This window comes from Petaurus breviceps, unplaced genomic scaffold (assembly GCF_028583685.1).
Source record: "Petaurus breviceps papuanus isolate PSGF00001 unplaced genomic scaffold, PetGlider_PUasm1.0 38, whole genome shotgun sequence".
NCBI lineage: Eukaryota > Metazoa > Chordata > Mammalia > Diprotodontia > Petauridae > Petaurus > Petaurus breviceps.
In genome coordinates, this window is record NW_027186304.1 from 105,263,749 (window position 1) to 105,286,385 (window position 22,637).

General features: G+C 37.4%; 1 protein-coding gene across 3 annotated transcripts in view; it reads left to right on the plus strand.

Moving 5' to 3' along the window:
- The window catches only part of PIGN (phosphatidylinositol glycan anchor biosynthesis class N), a 226,101-nt gene that overhangs the window by 148,782 nt on the left and 54,682 nt on the right, over positions 1 to 22,637 (plus strand). For all 3 annotated transcript variants that reach the window (XM_069100249.1, XM_069100250.1, XM_069100251.1), the window contains one exon: positions 3,820 to 3,928. In XM_069100249.1, coding sequence (XP_068956350.1) covers positions 3,820 to 3,928 — 109 coding nt within the window. The remainder of the gene's footprint in view (positions 1 to 3,819; positions 3,929 to 22,637) is intronic.

The window sequence follows — 22,637 nt, forward strand, 5'->3', positions numbered from 1 at the left end:
TGAGAGCATTCATATCAATGAGGTCACAGATCCATTTAAGTATTAAAATATCTAAACCATGTTACTTTGGGGTATTAAGAACATTTGTTAAGATGTTAAAAAAAACATTTGGTATCATCCCATTAAATTTGAGAAATGTGAAAATTTGAGACAGAAATGAAGGAGCATATGAATTATCTGGCCATTTCTCTACCTTGTCCCATTTTCTAGCTATTAACAATTTTTATTTTCACTCAGATCCATTTCTTACCTCTTTCTGGTGTTTCATTCTCACTGTCACATTTTTGAATTCCTTCTGCTTTCCTCATATCAGTTCCCTCCCTACCTGCCAATCCTGCATAAGTAGTACAAAAATACTTTTGCAGGATATAACATACTAAAGTGAGAAGAAATTCTATCTATAGGATAAAGAGAGCTCTCCTTCCTATTTACTGTAATATTGTCAGAAGTAGGAAGTTTAAACAAAAATTACGACTAGCACATGAAAAATCAATTTAGACAAAAGAACTGTAATATTTATTTGAAACCTTGCTGGCTCTCTAATCTGAGAGTAGAGAATTCTTTGGTGATGTATTTTTTCTTTGTTTTCAGGTAGCTCTTTGGGCCAGTTCTTCATTTTGAAGCATTAGGATGTTATCTCTTATTTTATGATCAGTTTTCACACACTTCTCTCAACCTTTTTAGCCTTCTCTGTTCTTTGTAAGACTGCAAAGGCAAATTAATGTGAAAAGTATTTATGTGGAGCAGCTTGGTGGTGCAGTGGACAGAGAATGGGCCCTGGAATCAGAAGAACTTGAGTTCAAATGCTGCCTCAGACATTTACTAGCTGTGTGACCCTGGGCAATTCACTTAACCTCGATTGCCTAAAAAAAAGAGAAAAAAGTATTTAGGGCTATTGCAGTTAAAGTATCCAAATCAGAGAATCTATCAGCTCCCGTATTCAATTCAATAAGCATTTATTAAGTGACTACTTTGTGACAGGCCCTGTACAAAGCATTGGGATACAGAAAGAGGCAGTAGATGGTCCCTGACCTCAGGGAGCTTACAATGTATTATTTCTCTACCAAGGAAGTCTAGATAATTTAGAATTCTTATCTCCAACCAGATTAGTTAACCACACAATTTCTCACAAATACAGATGAGCAAATGACTTGAAAATTCCCCATTCTGGTTTTTCTTATGTTCTTTTCAGTTAATTTGTCACTTCTGTGATTCCCCTTTGACCCGTACTAAGTTTTTCCATAGAGAATCTTCTTCACATTTAATTCAACACGCATTCAACAAGTTTTTTCTCTGTGTGGTACACTATGGAAGGCCCTGAAGTAAATATAGTAAACAAAGAAACTGCCCCAGTACCCAATATAACCATACTGTTTAAAAAAGAAGAATATGATAAGAACCTGAGAGGTACAAACAAAAGTTGAGCAGGTAGAGATCACTTCTGGCTTAAGAATCAGAGTATCCTTTGAAGGATAAGGAGTCCTTAGGATAAGGACGGGGAGCAATTCCAGGCATTAGAAAGGGCTTAAGCAAAGGTAGAGGGGTGGGAAGCTAGTAATCTAGTTTGGTTGGAGTTAGTATGTGAATGGGAATAATGAGACAAGACCAGAAAGATACACTGAAGCCATAAATTATCCTTGCGATCTTCCAGTCAAGTCAAACAATCAATATAATTGACTGCCTTTATTAAATGCCTCCCATTTGCCAAACGCTGAAGAATACAAAGACAAGCAAAAATCATTCCCTCCTCTTTAGGAACTCACATCTAAAGGGGAAGATGACGTGCAGACAAATATTGGTGATGAATTTAAGCCAGACTAGGAAGGACTTCTTGCAGAAGGTGGGATTTGAGTTGAGTCTTGAAGAAGCTTGGAGGTAAAAATGAGGAAGGAGAGCATTCCAGGCATAAAAGACAGTGAAGATGAACAGTCAGAAAATGGGGTGTCTAATTCAAGGAACAACAAGGAGGCCAGTGTCACTGGATTGGGTAGTATGTTGAGGTGAGGGTGGGAGACAGAGAAGTAAGAAATGAGAAGCCTGGAAAGGTAAGATGGGGGCAGGGGGTAAATTGGTCTTTAAATGCCAAATAGAGGATTTTATGTTTGATTCTGGAGGTCATATCACCTATTCTATTGAGCCTTCCCTAACCACTTATATTTACTAAATTGTATAAATAATAGTTGCTAACTTTTATATAACACTTACTATATACCAGCAACCATTTTAAGTGCTTTACAATTATAACCTCATTTGATCCACAGTATGTGCTTTTACCATCCCCATTTTTTCCCCCAATTTATTTATTTATTTTTAGTTTTCAGCATTCATTTCCACAGGATTTTGAGTTACATATTTTTCTCTCCATCTTTTCCCACCCCCACCCCAATACCATCCCCATTTTACAGAAAAGGAAACTGAGGCAGAGATCAGTAAAGGGACTTAGCATCACAGAGCTAGGAAATGTCTGAGGACAGATTTGAACTCACTTCTTCCTGACTCCAGGCCCAGCACTCTATCCATAATAAACACACACAGAGATTATTTTGTCTTTTTCTTTCTGTTCTCAGAGCCCGATGTAGTCATTTGCACATAACTGTCAGAGAGAGGGTTCCCAGGTACCTGTGTGCCTATGTGACCCGTGGGTAAATCATTTGACTGCTCTAGACCTTGGTGTTCTCATCTGTAAAATGAGGTAGTCAGACTAGATGACCTCTATGGGCAGTTCCATCTCTAAATCTATCTTTTAATGGTCCTATTTAATAAATATTTAAATAGAGAATCATAGGTGTTTCTATTTTCCCTCTATCAGATCAGAGATCTAAAGCTAGGAGTGACTTCAGAGGCCACATAGTCCAACTACCTCATTTTATAAATGAGAAAACAGGCCCACAGAGGTGAGATGGCATGTCTGACATAACATAGGTGGTAAATAAAAGAACTGGATTTCAAAGTTCAATACTTTTATTATGTACAAGTCACCGTACCAGACACAAGACAGACCCCCCCCAAAAAGTCAAAATTGTTTCTGCCTTCAATGAGCTTACAATGAGTGTGTATGTATATGTATTTATGTATATGTGTGTTTGCCATTATACTGTTGAAAAAATGGGTTTATAGGATTATTAATAAAAAAAATTCATTCTAAAAATAAATCTAACCAAAATCTAAGAAATTAAAATTATGATTTTATCCAGGTCTCTAAAAATGTTTGTTCTTAATAAAAATCTATCCCAAGAAATAAAGAAGGATAACAGATGGAGTGCTGGACTTGGGATGGTCCAGAAAGCTCGATCTGTAGTCAGAGGATCTGCTACTTGCTCCTTGGGCAAGTCACGTGACCTCTCCATCCCTCAGTTCCTCATTAAGGGGGTTAGAACATATGACTTCTGAGGTCTCTTCTATCTCTAAATCTGTAATCCCATGAGTCAGAAGGACTTGGATTCAAATCCCAACTCTCATATTTACTACTTGTATAACCCTGGGCAAGTCGCTTAATCTCTGTTAGCCTCAAATATTGCCTTAAGATTTATCTACTAATGCATAAATGAATTTAAGTCATGAAAAGGTTACAGTGATATGGTGAATCCACCCTAATGAAATCACAGCTAATTCTCTTATTTGTCTCTATCTGTTCACAAAATGTCAATGATTAGACAATTATTTTATGGTTAGCTCTTGATCATGGTATGTGATGAATGGTTCATGATCAATATAAGGTTCAGAGAACTTCATTACCTCGTACATAGATGGTGCTCTGAAAATACTTATGAAAATTCATAAAAGGATTTTACAAAAGGAACTTTCTTTTACTTTTCACAGAACAAGAGCAGGTTTGCTCATTTTTTTGATCTCCTTGTCATCTTTTGCATATCTCTGGAAAAGGAAAAGGAAAAACATATGTGAAGATCTGCCAGTACATCTGTGTCAGGTAAGTTCTAAATCTTCATTGTGATTGATAATTACAGAATTTCTATATGTAAGAATTATTTAAAGAACATTTAAAATTAAATCGTGTTCCAAATGATGCAATTCTATATTCCATACTGCTCAATTTCCCAGAGATCCCCAGGTGAGAAAGGGATCAAAGTCAGATAAAAATGCTGTGAATATAAAGTCATCCAGTTGCTAACCTGTGAAAATTCTCTCGATTTCGCAGTTGTGCTGATGCATGCTCTCTAACCATGCCAGTAAATACTGGGGAATTAAGACTATGTCCTGTACAAATTTACAATTCAGTCCAGCCAAACAAATGCTTACTGAGCACTTACTACAGTATGTGAAAGAACTGGAAAGAAAGAGATGAGAAACCAGGGAAAATGCATTCCTATCCTTGAGAAATTTAAACTTGTCTCCATGATAATTTCACAGGAAGCTTTATTCATTAATTAATGGGTTCTCACTTTTTGTTCTTGGCAGGTTATAGTTAACCATTTAAGGGAGGACTCCATTGTGATCTAAATTCTTTTTCAATCCACCTTTTGTTTGTTTTTGCAAAGTAACATACTAGAGTTGTGAGAGATGAATAAAATGCTACAAGGATATATACTAACATTTCTTACATTTGAGCATTTATCTCACAATTTAGAAAGAAGCATAAATGTAATGAAGTTGACATTATTTACTGAAAAGAACCTTAACTCTGGAGTCATAGGTCTTGAATTCAGACTCTGCCCCTGTGTGAGCTTGGACAAGTCATTTAACATCCCTGGGGTTCAATTTCCTTATCTGTGACAGGATGGAGTTTTGCTAGATGGTCTATGAGATCCTTTCCAGCTCCAATCTTATCTTTTATCTTTCTTATTTCTTTTGCTTTTTTTTTCTTTTTGGAGGTGGGAAGCCTGGGCAATTGGGGTTAAATGACTTGCCCAAGGTCACACGGCTGGTAAGTAAGTGTTAAGTGTCTGAGGCTGGATTTGAATTCAGGTCCTTCTGACTCCAGGGCCGGTGCTCTATTCACTGCATCACCTAGCCACCCCTTATCTTTCTTATTTCTATTGAACTGACTTTCTGAAGGAGTGGCATGGGAAAAAATCAATGTTAGAACTTTCACTGCTTACACAAGTTTTTATTATTTCCCCTATGTCTGTATAGCAAAAATCGAAGAATGGAAAATTATACAATAAATTTTTTTTAACTCAGCCAACCTGAATAATTTTGGGATCCAGCTTTTTTTATTTTTAAAATTTTTTTTAATTTACCATCTACTACAATTAAAAGGCAGGTAGGAAACAGTCAGGGAAAGAGGTCTAAAAATGTCATTGTGAGGTGAAAGAAACAGGAGGTCACAATCCAGAGCACCCAGGTTGAAGTTACCTGTCAAGTGTCTACCTGACTAGTCATCCCTTCAAGATTGTTGCTGATAAGTGACTGTCCAGGCCTCAGCTCAAGATCACCAATGAAGGGAAACCCAGAACCTTCCCAGGCAGCCTGTGCCGTGGGAGGCCGCTCTGTAAGGGATTTGTGTCTCCATCTGTCACTTCTGAAACTTCTGCCTTTGACTTGTGGTTCCATTCTTGGAGAATAAGCAGAACCAGCAGAACCACTCTTGCACATGATGGCTCCGTGAGTACTTAATAAAGAGAGTTCCTCCTGTTTAGTCTAGTGTCCAGCACATGTTGTTGAGTTGTTTTTCAGTCATGTCCTACTCTTCATGACCCCATTTGGGGTTTTCTTGGCAAGGATACTGGAGTGGTTTGCCATTTCTTTCTCTAGCTCATCTTATAGATGAGGAAACTGAGGCAAACAGGGTTAAGTGACTTTGCCAGGGTCATACAGCTTGTGAATGTGTCTGAGGCCAGATTTGAACTTAGGAAGACAAGTCTTCCTGACTCCAGGCCTGGCAGTCTATCCATTGTGCCACCTAACTGTCCATCTGGCACATAATAGGTACTATATAAATGTTCATTCCCTCCTTCCCTTCTGTCTCCTTACTCTTCTCTTCTCCAGGGAACACATCTCCACTTCCTTCAGCTAATCCTTGTCTGGCATGATTTCAAGACCCTTTGCCATCCTGGTCACCTGGAACCCAAGATTGTGTTAGCTTTTTTGGCTCTCATATCACACTGTGGACTTACGTGAAGTCCAGTAAAACCTCTGTCATGCAGACTGTCATCTAACCATTTCTAGTCTATAATTTTCTTGTGCAGTTGATTCTTTGACATCAAATGAAGGACTTCAGAGTTATCACTATTAAATGTCACCTAATTAATTTCATAGGAATTAAAGCTGGGAGAGACATTATGAATCATCTAGTTCTACCTCTTCATTTTGTAACTGAGAAAACTGAGGCCCAAAAAATTTAGATGACTTGATTATGTTAACAAAACTGGGATTTGAACCCAGGTCCTTTGACCCAGTGTTCTTTCTATGATATTGTGTTGCCTTAAATGTTTTTCGAATCCTCTGTCATGTAATTTAGCTATGCCAGCTAAGATGTTGGCGATCTGCAAATTTGATAAGCAAGCTACATATAGCCTGATTCTTGTCATTGATAAAAATGTAAACATCATAGGGACAGACACAGATTGTAGATGCTTTCCTCTACAGAGGACAAGTCTTTTGGTCATTCAAACAGTTTTGAATCTACAAATTACACTATCACCTAATTCACACCATCTTGTCCACAATCCGCATGAAGGATTTTGTGATGTATCTCACTGAATTACAGGCATATTGTGCTTGTCTCATTCCCCTCTTCTTCTAATCTCCCTACCCTGTTAAAAAGCAAAGTGGCTTAGCCAGGCATGACCTGTCCAGATGAAACCATCCTGGATCTTAGCAATTATTGTTTCCTTTTAATGACGCTCTTAAACCAGTCTGTTAATAATATTCTCCTGAGGCAGAGCCAAGATGGCAGGAAGAATTAAAGTTGAACTTCCCCCTACAACTCATTCCAAACAGATCTAGAAAGCACACTAGTACATGTAACAATTGGGAAATCCAAGAAAAAAAAAATTACAGTGAGTCATTTTTCAAGCTTAGGTCAGCATAAAGAAGACGAGGAGAGCTGTGGACACTGGGGAGGAAGATGTCTAGCCAGGAATGGCCATGTAAAGAATACTAGTGCAAGGAGAGGCTGTATGCTAGGATAAGAAGAGGCCCCAAATCCAGCACAAATGGACAAGAACTTCTGTGGGACGTAGGAACAGGTGCCACCGGCAGTTCTGTCACTGTCTAGTTACAGATCACAGCTCTAGGGTGGAATGAGCATAAGACTTGCACCTAGGGTTGGACATGAGGATCAGTCTTGGGCTCTAGGCCAAGAAACAAGCTCAGAAGTAGATAGCATCTGCGTGGCATAGACTCTAAGAGTGGACCAGGTTATTTGATCCAGCTTCCAGCCCAGTCTGAAGCCAACAATAGAATAACTAGGCTAGGAATCCCATCCCAAAAGGGAGCCTATAAGGATACTGATTTGAACCAGAGGAGCTTTCCAGGCTGATAGTAGTTAAGTCCAGCAGCAGTGTACTGAAATTTCAAATGGGTAAGCACCCAGCTATACTGCTCAGACCCAAACTCAGGTCAGGAGTTTGGAAAGCTCAGAGCAGGAGGACAGAAATCAGACTTTGCTCTGCACTAGGCCACTTTGGGAACACTGAAAACTGACAGATCTCTTGCCTGAGTCGTGCTTGAGATCCTGGAATAGTTCAACACTCAGTATGCTAAAGGATTGGAAATTGAGGGGATATCTTTCAGTTGGGAAATGGCTGAACAAGCTGTGCTTTGTGATTTTAGTGGAATACTGTTGTGCTATAAGAAATGATGAGCAAGATGATTGCAGAAAAAAACTGGAAAGACTTACATATACTGATGCAAAGTGAAGTGAGCAGAACCTGGAGAATATTGTACCTAGTAACAGATATATTGTAGTATGATCAACTGTAAATGACTTAACTATTCTCATAAATACAATGATCTAAGACAATTCCAAAGGACTTATGATGAACAATGCTATTTACATTCAGAGAGAGAACTGATGGAATTTGAATACAGATTGAACCATACCATCCTTCACTTTGTGTGTATGTGTGTGTGTGTGTTGTCTTCTTTCACTACATGACTAATATGGAATATGTTTTGCATGACTGCACATGTTTAACTTACAATAACTGCTTCCTGTCTCAGGGAGGGTAAAGATAAAGAAGGAAGGAGGGAATTTAGGACTGAGAATTTTGAAAAATGAATGTTAAAAATTGTGTTTATATGTAATTGGGAAAAAATAAAATGTTACTTTTTTAAAAACCTCAATATACCAAGAAAAAGCAATAGGACTACCCAAGACATTTCCTCCAGTAGTGTGTAGAACCTAGCCCTAACATATTTTAAGGCAGGAAGTAGAGCAGAAGAATAAGCAAACAAAATACCTAATCCCCATGGTGAAGTTCAAGACACCGGAGAGAATGACACCAGAACATCTACAAGCAAAGCCCCAAAGGAATACACAGCTTGGGCATACATTCATATTGGAAGAGTCGAAGCAAGAGGTTTGGATTTTTTTAAGAGTTAAAATATTTTTATAAATAAATTAAAAGCACTGGAGGAAAAAAAAGTAGAAGACAAATAAAAGCTATGGAAGAAAGAATTGGAAAGAGAATTAACAGCTTGGCACATAGAGATGTACAAAAACTTGACCAAGCAATAAACCACCTGAAAAATCTAATGGACCAAATAGAAGCTATTGACTACTTGAAACAGCAAGAAATATTAAAACAAAGTCAAGACTGAAAACAAAGTATTGGATATCTCATAGCAAAAACAGCCAACCTGGAAGACAGATTGAGAAAAGATAAATTAAATATCACTTGTGTACCTAAAAGCCATGATTAAAAAATATATATCCCCGATATTGTATTTCAAGAAATCATAGTACTGCCCAAATGTCTTCGAATCAGAGAGCAATGTGGAAGGAGAAAAAAATCTACCTGTCACTTTCTGAAAAGAAGTATCAAAATGAAAAATCCCAGCAATATTGTCACCAAAATCTAGTTTCCATGTGAGATTTTTAAAAAATACTGTAAGATGCCAGAAATAATTCAAGAACTGAAGAGCCAGTCAGTATCACATACTATTTAGCAACCACAAGTATAAAACAGAGATGGAAATATGATATTCCAGAAGGCAAAAGATCTATGCTTACAACCAAGAATAACATACCCAGAATACTGAATATAATCTTGGGGGAAGGTGGGGAAGAAGGGGAGGAATGGAACATTAGTGAAAGAGAATGTTCAAGCATTCCTGATGAAAGGACCAGAACTGGATAGAAATTTTGAAGTGCAAACACAATAGTCAAAAGGAACATAAAGAATGGATTATAAGAAACTAAACAAGGACAAACTGCTTACATTGTAATATGGGGAGATGAGACATGTGTCCCCTCAGAACACTTTAATTATTCATAGTAGTCATAAAGGGAGTCTAAGGAAATCTGCTAGACAAAGGGTCTGGGAGTGGTTCTGTTATGTCTTTGTGATATTGAAAGAAAAATGGAAAGGAAAATAAAAAAGAATACAAACAGGGAGGGGAAAGGAGAGGAAGGATGGTGAAAATTATCTTATATAATTAAGGTGTACAATAAGTAATCTAAACAGACAAGAAGGCAGGGGAGAAATGGGTAACAGTTGAACCTCACTCTGATCTGAACTGGCCAAAAGAGGGAAAAATGCACAGTTAGGTACAGAAATACATTTTACACAAAAAGGGAAAGGAGAGAAAGGGAAGGAAAAGAGAGAGGGCATATTAAGAGAGAAAGAAAGTAGTCCCAAGCAAAACAAATTCTAAGGATATACAAAAATATTTATATCAGTTCTTTTTTTGCTGGCAAAGAATTGGAAACTAGGAGAGGAGGTGCCCAACAATTGGAGAATTACTGAACAAGTATTGGTATATAGATTGATAGAATATTATTTTTCTGTAAGAAATGATGAAGGAGAGGTTTCAGGGAACAGAGCACTGAGCCTAGAGTCTGGAAGACTTGATTTCAAATTTGGCCTCAGATACTTAGCAGCTCTGTGACTTTGGGTGTGACACTTAACCTGCCTGCCCCTGTAAAATGGGAATGATAATAACTTTTACTTCACAGGGTTGTTGTGAAGCTGGAAAGTGCTCATCTTGCAAGTGTTTAATAAATACTTATTCCCCTTCATCTCTTCCTTCCTCCTTCTGTTAGAAAGCCGAAAGATTCAGAGAGAAGATCGAGACTTTTATTTTGGCCAGTGGGGGAAATTGTTTTGCTTGACTATTTGTAAACATAAATGTTTATAACATTTTTTTGTTTTCTTTATGTATCAATTGAGGGAAAGGAGGAAAAAAGTGGGAGGGAGCAAAGACAGATTTTTGCTGACTGAGAAAATTTAATTTTAAAAATACTCTCCAGAATTTTTGCCAAGAATAAGAGCTAAGCACGTTAACCTGCAGTCTAAAGACTCTACTTTCTTCCTTTTAAAAAGATTAGGACATTATTTGCCCCTCTCCAATCCTGCAGTACAGCATGTCTCCTATTCTCTGTGATCTTTCAGATGCTCTTCAATCACATTCAGTAGTTCTTTCAGGTGAACATAGTTCGCCAGTACCTGGTGATCTGAACTCATCAAGGGACATCTACTTTCTTTTCACTTATCTTGGGTTTTACCTCCCTTTTAACCATTGTTGTTATGATCTTCCTAGTCATAAACATCTTCCTTATCAGAGAAAACAGTAGCAAAATAAGGGCTTAGTAGTTTTGCCTTCTCTCAGTTGTCACTGAGTATTAGGCACCTGCTGTGTGAGGACAGGAACTGTCTTTTGACTCTTCTTGTATTTCCATCACAGTGCCTGGCACATAGTTGGTGTTTAATAAATGCTTATTGCCTGACTGACTGACAAGCACTTTGCTAGCTGTTGAGGTTTTAGAAGTGATGTTATCCAAATCTTCCTCAAGTACAGTTCTTACCACATCAGTCTCCTGCTCGAGAATCTTCAGTGGCCCTGTCTTGCATCTAGGATGAATACAGACACTTCAGTCTGATATAAAGGCCCTTCACAAAATGACTCTAACTTTTGGACACTCTACATTTCAGCAGACTAGCCCACTTGCTGTGCCCCAGACATGAAGGATCCTGTCTCCTTCCTTCGAAGGATGCTTTTGCACAGCTGTCTGCCATGACTGGAGTGTAATCTCTTCTCACCTCGCTATCTTAGAGTCTGTTGATTCCTATAGTACTCTCCTCAGGTGCCACCTCTTCTATGATGTCCCTTCTACTCCCCACAGCTCTCAGTGCTCTCTCCCACAAGAAATTATCTCATATTTATTTATCTATTTATATGTTATGTCTTCCAGTACATTGTAAGCTCCAGCAGAGTGAGCACTGTTCGTTTTTCCTTTCTATTCCTGGTCTTTTGCACACAGGATGCAATATAATGGTAATAATAATAATAATTTTTATAAATGTTTTCTTACTGAATTGTATTGTCCCATCTGTCCTTAACTGTGGTGCTTCTTTGATTTTCTTTTCATTCCAATAGAGCTAAAGAAAACCGCGTTGTCGTCTTTTGCATTCATTACCACCCTTGACTTATTTTGAGCTTTAATGGTTTATAGCGGTAAAGTCAAACCCAAATAGAAACAGGGCCCACCACATGTATAAAGGGTCCCTGCAGCTGCATATTGACTTAGTTTTAAAATGTAACATTAACTAAGTTTTATTGTATTTTTATTTATCTTATTAAATGTTTTCTAATTAGATTTTAATCTGCTGAATGTTTGACCCTTCTGTTTTACAGGACCATGTCCCTCTTTTGTATTTATTCACAGTTACCAACTTCTAGCATCCATCTTCTATCATGTTTTTTGGAATATAAGTTGGTTAATGAGTTCTCTGTATATCCACATTAGTTTCTTTAGACAGACAGCTCTCTCTTCTCATATTCATTGAATTTGCTTGGATTTGTATTGTTAGAATTTCACAGTCTTGAGTATTTCATATCACTCTTGGGCTGAATTTTTTTTATGTATCCTACCTCATCTTTTTCTAAGCTCTTTCAAATCTGTTATCTCAAAATCTAGCATATATGTTAAATTATACCTTATTTTCCTCTTTCTCTAGAATGATTTCCAAGAGAGAATGATAAATTTCTCCTTAGATTTCTATCATGCCTAATTTCAGAAACAAGTTTCTTTATGTTGGTCAAAATTAGGTCTAGAAGAAGAGTTACCATTATCACTGTCTCCACTTTTAGCAGAATGAAACTGTCATTAAAGTGAGTCAGGAATGAATCAGCTGCTCCTCTTTAGGTGGAGAGAATTCTAATAAATGTTGGGATATTTAAAGCCCTCCATCACTATCATATCATATCATATGCTGTATGTTATGCTTTTGTGCCTGGTTTGTGAGATGCTATATCTCTGTTTGCAAAGGAAGCCCTCAGGATTCAGGAAATATTAATTTATAGTTCTGTATATTTCTTTTCCCCAAGAAGTAGAGTGACACTTGCTGCTGTCTCTTATGATAGTTTTACTCTTGGTATAGTGTTACTTCATGTCATAATTTTCCACTGTCTATGTGTTTTAGTCAGTCAGTCAATAAACATTTGTTCTACCTATGGGTTTTATTCAGTCAGTCAATAAACATTTACTCTACCCTTACATTTCCATATATCACCATCTCTAGCCATAAGATCCTTTTTCCAGCATCCATAGGGTAAGTGGCATGGGGGCCTGAGAACAGGCAAGATGAAGTGGATGTTGACCAGACAGAACCCAGGGTCAGTTCATTTGACAAGTGAGGAAACTAAGGCAAACAGGGTAGGGTTGCATACCTTCTAAGTATATGAGGCCAGATTTGAACTCAGGAAGATGAGTCTTCCTGACTCCAGGCCTGGATCTCTATTCATGCTATCCGCTGTGCCACATAGCTGACTACCATGTGTGTTAAGGCAAACTTGCCAATCCACAATTGTCATAAAATGTCAAAAAACACTGTGGATAATAGGATGATAGATTTAGAGCAGGCAGGCCATCAGTCTAATCCATTTTGCAGGTGAGGAAACTGTGGACAGAGAATTTGAATGACTTGCCTAAGAATGTAATCAAGTATCTGAAGCAGAATTTGAGCTCAGGTCCTACTGACTGTCATTTGACTTCCCTACCCTCTATGCCATATGCTACCTCTCTGAGTTTATAGAGTTAAGATATATAGAGCTATAGAGTTCATAGGATTAAGATTCCTTATATAATTGCAGATACCTTCTTTTTTGTGTGTGCATATAGACACCTACATGTATACTTCTACATGCATTGGAAGCCCTTAGGATTCAGGAAGTTTTAATTTGCAGTGTGGAATGTTTGTAGTGCGGCATGTTCTCCCCAAGCTGTGTGATAACACTTTGATACTGTCTCTAGTTATACTTTTATATTCAGTGTAATACTTAATGCTGCATAATTTTATTCTCTCTTTTATCTTGTACTAAAAACTATGGGTTTTGTTTCCTACTCTTTTCTCTTACCGCCCTACCCCCCACCTCTCTATTCAATGCTGTCTCCTTGCTTCAGTGGTTTCTGGACCTACCTCCCTGGGGTTACCAAGTATTCATTTACTTCTTCCAAACCTGGCTCTTCCTGCCTTCACTAAACACCTGTCTCCCCTTTCAGTGCTCACCTCAAGTAGAAAGAATTGAAGACAGAATAAATCTTACCTTTGCTGCCATGGCAACAACTACCAGATGCTTTTTTTTTTTTCCCTATTAGCTTCTGAAGTTTCTTGCTGGTGTGAAAATTGTTTTGCATAAATATCTATGAATTAGGTTACAAAGTGTGAAAAAGGTATATCCGTAATGTGAAGGAGGAATGTATGCTAAGGTATTTTGGGGTTGGCCTGCATTCATTATGGTCCCTGGGAATTGATAAAGATGGAAAATAGACCTAGAATTCCTTTGTTATAAGGAACTCCCCAGATTAAAAAAAGTACCTCTACTAATATAAATTGGCACCTTCTCTTCAACTTAAGTGTTTTAGAGGATTGCCTAGGACAGTGAGAAGTTAAATAATGTTCCCAGGATTACAGAGTCAGGATGCCTAAGAGGTAGGTGGGACCCAAGTATATGTGGTTCTGAGGTTAATTCCCCAAGGGTAGATATTATGCTAAGATGATGCTAGATATTAGGTTTAATGTCTCAATGCATGGTTTCCTTGTTCATTTCTAGTTATCTCCTTCTCTATAGGGAAGCCAAAGGAGTAGTTCACTGATAGAGATTTATGAATTTGGGGGATCTTTTTATATATTAAATAAAACAGTATGGATACTTCCGTTTCTTTATAATAATTTAAATTAATCTTATAAGCAAATATATTGGCACAGTTCATCTGTTAGTTACCTCAGGTCTATTGCTAGAATCAAATAGGGTTCTGTCTCTGTCCTTACAATCATTACTGCCTTCCTTAAGACAAAATTAACCTCTTCTTTCCTCTAACAGTGTTAAACAACTAGGCAAGATTTGTTAAAAGTTAGGATTTCTTCATAGCTATAGTTTTAGAGACTCTATTCAAAAAACCCAAATAACATGAGAGCCATGGATAGAAGTAAGAGAAAGGCAGAGTTCAGTTCTGTGTATGGAAAAAAGTGAAAAGAATTAATTCAGTCCAAAAGTTGAATGTATTGCTTTGTGATGTAGTTAGTGACTTCCTGTTCCTGAAAGAAAATCAAGCACTATATGAGTTCTAAGAGGTAAGCAGTTTAGAGGATTAAGGAAGGTTTCTAGAAGGACATTACTGGCTGTGTGACCCTGGGCAAGTCATTTCACCTTTGTTGCCTCAGTTTTCTTAATCATAAAATGGGGTTAAAAATAGTATCTACCTCCCAGGGTTGTTGTAAGGATCAAATAAAATAATAATTGTCATAATGCTTGGCATGTAGTAGGCACTATATAAAAGCTTGCTATTACTATTGTTTGATGATGATGTAGCCTCTGGGGTAGATTTTAAAGGATGAGTAGAATTATTCAGCACATAAAAAATTGGGGTAGGGACTTACATTAATAGCATAGGAAAAATTGTTAACAAGGGCTCTGGAGTGGTATAGCACTAGATGTGTTTTGGGCATAGAGAATATTCAAATTTAACTAAATTGTGTGCAAGGAAGATCAGGCAGTTTCATATTGCGATGGACATAAGGATTACAGAGTTTGAGCGGGAAGAGCCTTCAAGGTCCTCAAGTTCATTTTCTGTCATTCTCTAGACTTCCCTTGAACAGGATAGAAAAAGTGTGTTCTAGGTGACTGTACAGCTAGATGTATGAAGAACTCGCTGAATGGCAGGACCAAGAGATTAGTCAACAATGTGTTCATGACAGTATGGAAGGAGGTCTCTAGTAGAATGATGCAGGGGTCTGTGCATAACTTTGTAATGTTTAACTTTTTTTTTTTTTAAGCAATTGGGGTTAAGTAACTTGCTCAAGGTTACACAGCCAGTTATTTCTGGGTGTGGTGCTAAGTATCTGAGCCCAGATTTGATCCCAGGTCATCCCGACTCTGGGGCCAGTGCTCTTACTCACTGCACCACCTGGCCACCCCTAAGCAATTAGGGTTAAGTAACTTGCTCAAGGTTACACGGCCAGATGTTTCTGGATGGGTGCTGAGTGTCTGAGCCCGGATTTGATCCCAGGTCATCCCGACTCTGGGGCTGGTGCTCTTACTCACTGTGCTACCTGGCCGCCCCTTAACTTTTTTTTTTTTAATCAATGACTTGTATAAAGAACCATAGATGGTATGTTTATAAAATATGCAGATGAATAAGGGTGACAGGGCAGCCAGGTGGTGCAGTGAGTAAGAGTGTTTGGCCCCAGAGTCAGGAGACCTGGGATCGGTTCTGGCCTCAGATACTCAGCACCCACATAAAAATAATTGGCCATGTAACCTTGGGCAAGTTACTTAACCCTGATTGCTTTAAAAAAAAAAAAAAAGAAAGACGGGTGGCAGAGATCAGCAACTTGGTTTTGGGGGCCAAGTCTAATGAGATGAAATTTAATTTTAAAAATCAACTATGCCAAGTTTAGGATAGACTAGATAGCAGTTCATCTGAAAGAGGTCTGAGGGTGTTATAGTTGAATTCGCACTCATCAAGTGCGGTTCAGCTACAGGATTCAATGGTTAGAGGGCTGGGCCTAGAGTCAGGAAGTCCTAAGTGCAGATTCAGCCTTAGACACCATGTGACCTTGGACAAGTCACTTCGTTGCTATTTGCCTCAGGTTCCTCAACTGTAAAGTGGGAACAATAATAGCATCTACACAGGGTTGTTATCAGGACCAATTGAGATAATATTTGTAAAAATCAATTAGCACAGTGACTAGAACATAGTGGAGGCTGTGTAAATGCTTATTCCCTTCCCCCAAAAGCTAACATGATATGAGACTGTTTGAGAAGACTGTTGTTTAGACTCAGAGAGTCATTCCTCCTCCTGTACTCCATACTGATCACGCGACCCATCTAAAGTGTCGTCTTCACTTCCAGGTGCAAAGTTTTAGGCCATATGTTGATAAACTGAAGCTTGTCTGGAGCAAGGAGGCCAAGATAGGGAAGGGACTTAAGGTGATGTCATTCAAGTATTAGTTAAAGGACCTGGGCATATTTTGCATGGCAGAGAGAAGACTGAGAACTGTCTTCTGTTATTTGAAATGCTGAGAAGTGGAAGCTTACTCGGCTTGTTCCCAGAGGACAGAATTCAAAGCATTGCAGAAAAACATTTAACTTCAATATAAGGAAAGACTTCCTAAAATCAAAAGCTCCCAAAGTGAAATAGCTTTTCACAAGAAGTATGGTCAAGCTCTCCTTCACAGAAGGGAGGTTTGAGTGCCCGTTGGCCAACGCCCACTCTAGCAGCAGGCACCCCCGCATCTCCAGAGTGGCTGCCAACACAGGTTCTTAGATCTGCTTTTCTAAAGGAAAGCAACTCAAAATGGGTTAACAATCTTGCTTTAATCAATCAAACATATCATTTACCTAGTTCAGGGAAAAAGATCAGCACCCTGAACTTCAGAGTATACAGAGGTTACAAGCAGAAATTACAAGACAGAGAAACATTTCAAGCAGACGGACCTCCAACTGTCCAACCATTACATCCATACCTAGTCAGTCACCAGAGAGGGAAGCATCAACATCTGGGTTTTTCAAAGCCATGGAGCTCTCAATGGCTGCCCAGAGTCTCGTCTGGTCATATCACACAACACTTCTCAAAGTAAGCCCCCAAACAAAGCCTTACATCAGAGTTTTTATACCTTCTCCTGGCTCAGAGAATGTAACAACCCTCTTGACCCACTGCCCAATCACAAAGTATCTCCTAAAAAACAAACCTCCCACCATAGGCTCTTAAACCTAGGGGCAAGGAAGATCTTACACTATACAATCTTAGAAAGATGACAACAACAGAAATTTACATTCCCATTACACCCACCTGTCTGAAATGTTGTGGATGAGCTTTTCAGTCCTATTTGGCCTCAGGTAGATGGCCTGACTCTGAAGCTCCCTCTGACTCTTGAGACACTGTGATTCTCTTGCCCTCTTCCATTTCATCTCTGAGGTTTTTAAGAAGGGCCATGCAGCCATCACTAAATAGAGACAGTTCCATATAATACAGTGCCTGGTCCTATAAAAGATGAATAAGGATAAGAGAGGGAAGTTTGGAAATATTGGGAAGCTAAAAGTTGTCATAACTTATTTTTTAACTATTTTTTTTAACCTGGGAGAGAAGATCCATTAAAATTGAACAGTAGGGAAAAGGTCTATCAGGATGAGGCAAGCATTATGGAGCAAAGATCTGGAAGACTTGGTATATGCAGACTTGTTCAGATGTTCAGTTCTATCTGATTTAGCAACCCTGTGTGAGGTTTTCTTGGCAAACATATTAGAATGGTTTCCCATTGCCTTCTCTAGTGGAGTAAGGCAAATAGAGGTTAAGTGATTTGCCCAGGGTTACAGCTTATGAGTCTGCAGATGAATTTGAATTCAGGTCTTCCTGACTCTGGACCCAGTGCAATATCCATTGAGCCATCTAGCTGCCTCTCACATGAAGCCTAGCCAAGTATAAATACTTAATAACTTTCACAAAGATTTATTAGGTTTTTACCATGAGAAAGGCAGCATGATGTATCATTCAAATCACATCTCCCTTTAACTATCATAAGCATTCTGTTCAGAATTATGTCCCAATAGACTATAAGCTCCTTTAGGTCAGGGACTGTTTTTCATTTTGTTTTCATATCCCTGGTGGCTAGCACATTTTAGATACTTAATAAATGTTTATTGTTCTGGAATAGACATATCTATTAAGTCAAAGAAGATTTGTGATCTTCAATGCAGCCTTTTGTTGGAGGGAGTTCTGACAATCACAGATCACAGTGCATTTGTATATTTGCTGTGAGTGCTCCATACTAGGCACTACATGAAATACAAAAATTAAATATCACTCTCACTCATGTAGTTAAAAATCTAGCAAGAAGCAATCATAGTCGCATGAACAAGCTCAGTACAAAATGTGTAAGAAGTGCAAAAGAGAAGTGCATACCAAGTATGATCCAGTGGATTTCCCTGGGGACATGGGTCCATGCCCCTTTCTTCCATGTCAAGTTCATTAGGAAGATTGGGGGTTATTTCAGTGGGCTTTGGGGGAGGGAGGGTTAGAGATAGAGAAGGATTTGTTTTCTTTTTTCAACAGAATCTCAAAGTTAGAAGGGTCTTCAGAGGCATCCTAATCCAGCCTCTATCTGAAGAAGCTCCTCTACAATATATTCAGTATATGTGACTAAAATATACAGATATACTAAAATATACAAAAATATAAATGAGGGATTTTTAGAGGTGAGAAGGCAGTTTTAACTATTGTTGTCTTTGTCTTCCTTTCTACTCTTTAAAAATTAAAAAAAAATACCATAGACCATTATTATTAATACATAAATGAGCCAAGTATGATTTTTACACAAATAAGTTTTTATTCTAGTATTTCGCTTTAGTAAAAGTTTGAGTCAAATATGATGTAGCAGTTTTTTTAATCCAGTCAGTCTATACTTGGAGATTCCCCCCGCCAAGGTAAGTCATTTGTGTTTTAGTTAACTTTTCCTTTCCAGATCAGATTATTTAGGTTATTATTCCTATTTTGTTCATTTCGAATTTTTTGTTGTTGGTATTGTTTTCATCCATTTCTTATAAGCTTTTCAGTTACTTTGGCATATCATTAAAAGTATTGGTTTTCTTCATTTCTACAAATTTGTTACATATTTCTTTTTTCATTTGTTAATTTGGTTTTCTCCTTTTGGATGAGATTCACTAAAGTTTTTATAAGCCTTAAAATAACTTACCCTTTGTTTTGCTTTTAGTTCACTTTTTAAAATTGTGGTTCTGTCCAACTCATCTTAATTTCTAAAATCTCTTGTTTGCAAAATGTTAATTTGTTGTTTTTCTATGGTTAAAAAATAAACCAAAACTTTTTTTTTAAGTCCAAAGCTTAGTTCACAAGTGCTCTTTTTTTTTCTTTCAGTTCAACAATCTCAGTCAACAAACATTCATTAAAATCTATCACATACAAAGCAGTGTGATGAATAATGTGTATACTAAGACAAAAAATAATCCCTGCCCATAGGTATACTATTGGGTGACAAAATATACAGATAGATAAGTAAAAATAAAGTACATATAAAGTAATACAAGGAGAGGCATTATTAATAAGGATATCAGGGAGAGACTGATGCAGGGTGTGTCACCTGAACTGTGTTTTGAAGGAAGGCAGAGATTCAAAGAGAAGGAGGTGAGGAAGGGGAAGACATTTCTGTCATGGTTGATGACACAGAGATGGGAACTAGAATGTTGTATATGGCAAACAGGTATCAAGCCACTTTGATTAGAAAGGAGAGCATATAAAGAATGTCTATTGAAATGAATAATAATTATTGCTGGTATAAGAATTAAGTAAGGTCAGGGTTTTTGGTTTATTGTTTGTTTTTTGTTAGCCCATGCACCAGCAGCTGAAGCTCCAGACTTAATTGGACCTGATTCTGTTTTGGAATTGACCCTACAAAGTCACATTCATTTGTTAGTATAAGTGTTTAAGGATATAAATTTTCTACCAAGGACCCCTGTCCCCCCCCCCACTACTACTACAACACAGAAAGAACTAAAGTTCATCTTTGTAATAATCTAATCTTAATAACTGATACCCCCTCCCTGAAAGAAATCAAACACAAGCTCACTAAGGGCAGATTCTAGGTTCTATATTTAATATAGATATATAATAATATATATTATAGATATATAAATATATAATTGTTTTAATCCATGGGGTTCAGATAAGAGCATGGTTTAACCTTCTTTCATTTATTTCACATCTTATTATTATTAACTGTCATTTGTGTTTATTTATGTTTCATTAACCATTTTCCTTTCCTTACATTTTGTCCTCTGGGTTATCTGGGAGTAAAAGGGTAGGGGTAAGGAAACAAATGTTTACTAAGCACACACTGTGTTCCAGGTAGTACACTAAGCCAAATATTATCTCATTTGATCTTTACAATAATTCTTGGGGTTAGGTGTTATCATTATTCCCATTTCACAGTTGAGGAAACTGAGGCAGACAGAGGTTAGATGATTTGGCTAGGGTCACTGTTAGTAAGTGTCTGAAGTTGCATTTGAACTCAGGTCTTCCTGACTCTAGATCTAGAACTCTATCCACCCACGCCTCTAGTTCTTTCTGTATTATTTTCAAGGAATATTCCCCTCAAATTTCTAACCTTTGTGTTTTCAGTGACCCTTATACTTGATGTGACTTAGAAGCTATAGTAAACTTCATCACTCTCACCACATGTAAATACTGAGTCATCTATAATTCATTACCTGCCTTCAATTCTAGATTACTTGTTAAATTTCCCCTCTTTAGAAATTTGCATGTTGTTGACTGTTCAGTTCTGTATTTCTCATCAGGAAAGAATTAAATTGTGTGACATCATTGAAGAATTTTATTTTCCCATGATGGTATATATTTCTGCAGGGTAATTGATTTACCAACTTAGGGTGATTTCTCTTGTGTTTGAGTAGATTGTATACTAATCTCTTCTGCTGATTCCTGTAATCAGTGAATAGTCTTGCACAATTCAAATTTCTGCTTGATATGGGATTGCTTCCATTTTTCTGTTTGCAAGAATATATCTGATGTTGCACCTCTGAACTTGGCACCTCACTTTCTGAGTGAGGTAAACTTTGGGTTATTCTATATCCTAGGGATTCTATCAATATATCTATCAATCAATTAATATAGTGCTCTCTATTCCCAGTGCTTCTAAGTGATTTTCTTTTGTTCTTTACTGCAAAATGGTATTCAAATTCTGTTTCATCACATTTTTCTGAAACTCCAATAGTTCTCCAATGGTTTCACTGAGCTGTTTCTAAAGCACTATTCCTTTAAGAAATAGAGAATTACATTCTTCTACTTTTGGCTTTTTTCTCTTTGTACACCCACAACTAAATTTGGATTTGATTATACAAAGATGAAAGGATTTTTTGAGGCAAAAAAGAGCAGTTCCTCCAAAAAAGAAGGAATATATTGTAGGTGAGAAATATTTGAAGTAAATATATCAAATAAAAGTCTTTCACTTTCTTTAAAAATATTAATGTGTTTTCTCCCATTGAGCAATGGTCAAAGGACTCAGGAAAACACTTTATGTAGAAAGAAAGCATACTTTAACAACTGGGACCGGAAGGTAGAGCACTAAACTCCACCCAAAGCCTCCTTTATAGAGGTCAGAACTTGGACTTTGCAGCTCACTACACTTTCCATCTGCATCTCTACTTGGTTTCTACTCCACAGAACAAGATGCCTCAACCCTGGGTACTCCCTCCTGTCTCTGCCCCGTGTCAGCTTCTTTTTGTATGTTGTCTTCCCCTTTACATTGTTAGCTTCTTGTGGGCAAGGAATGTCCTCCCAGTTTTTGTCCCCAGAACTTAGCACAGGACCTGGCACAAAGTAAGCTCTTAATAAATATTTATTGACTTGTACTGAACTACATGAAAAGATGTTCAGATTCCATAAACATAATATAAAATAAAATCAGCTCAGAATTTTTACATTATTTTATGTCCATGATGACAGCAAAAATACAGAGTATTGCCAAAATCTTACTGCAGTTTTAAGCTATTATACATGTATATATGTAAATATAATCATGTGTTATGCATGTAATATATTACATATGTATATATAATGTTCATATATGTATAGTGGCTTAGATATATATAATAGTTTGTACCTTATATATGCATAATAGTTTAAAACTTCACTAAGAACTGTACTAAGACTTTGAGGATAACTTGTTTAAATATAACATTCAATGTTGCTGAGGCTGTGGAGAAGCATGGACTCTAATCTGTTTTTTGTGGGATTTTAGACTAGTGCAGATATTTTGGAAAGCAGTATTGTGAGTCACAAAGCTTATCATATATTTTACCACAGAAATTTCATTTCTAGGACTCTATCTTGACAACATCATGGGGTGGGGGAAGGGGCAGAGAAAATCTCTACACAGAAAAGGTTGGTAGTTGCTTTATATATTGTAGTGAGATATTGGAAATAAACTATATGTTCAACAAATGGAAAATGCCTGGATAGAGTGTGTTTTTTTTAAACTATT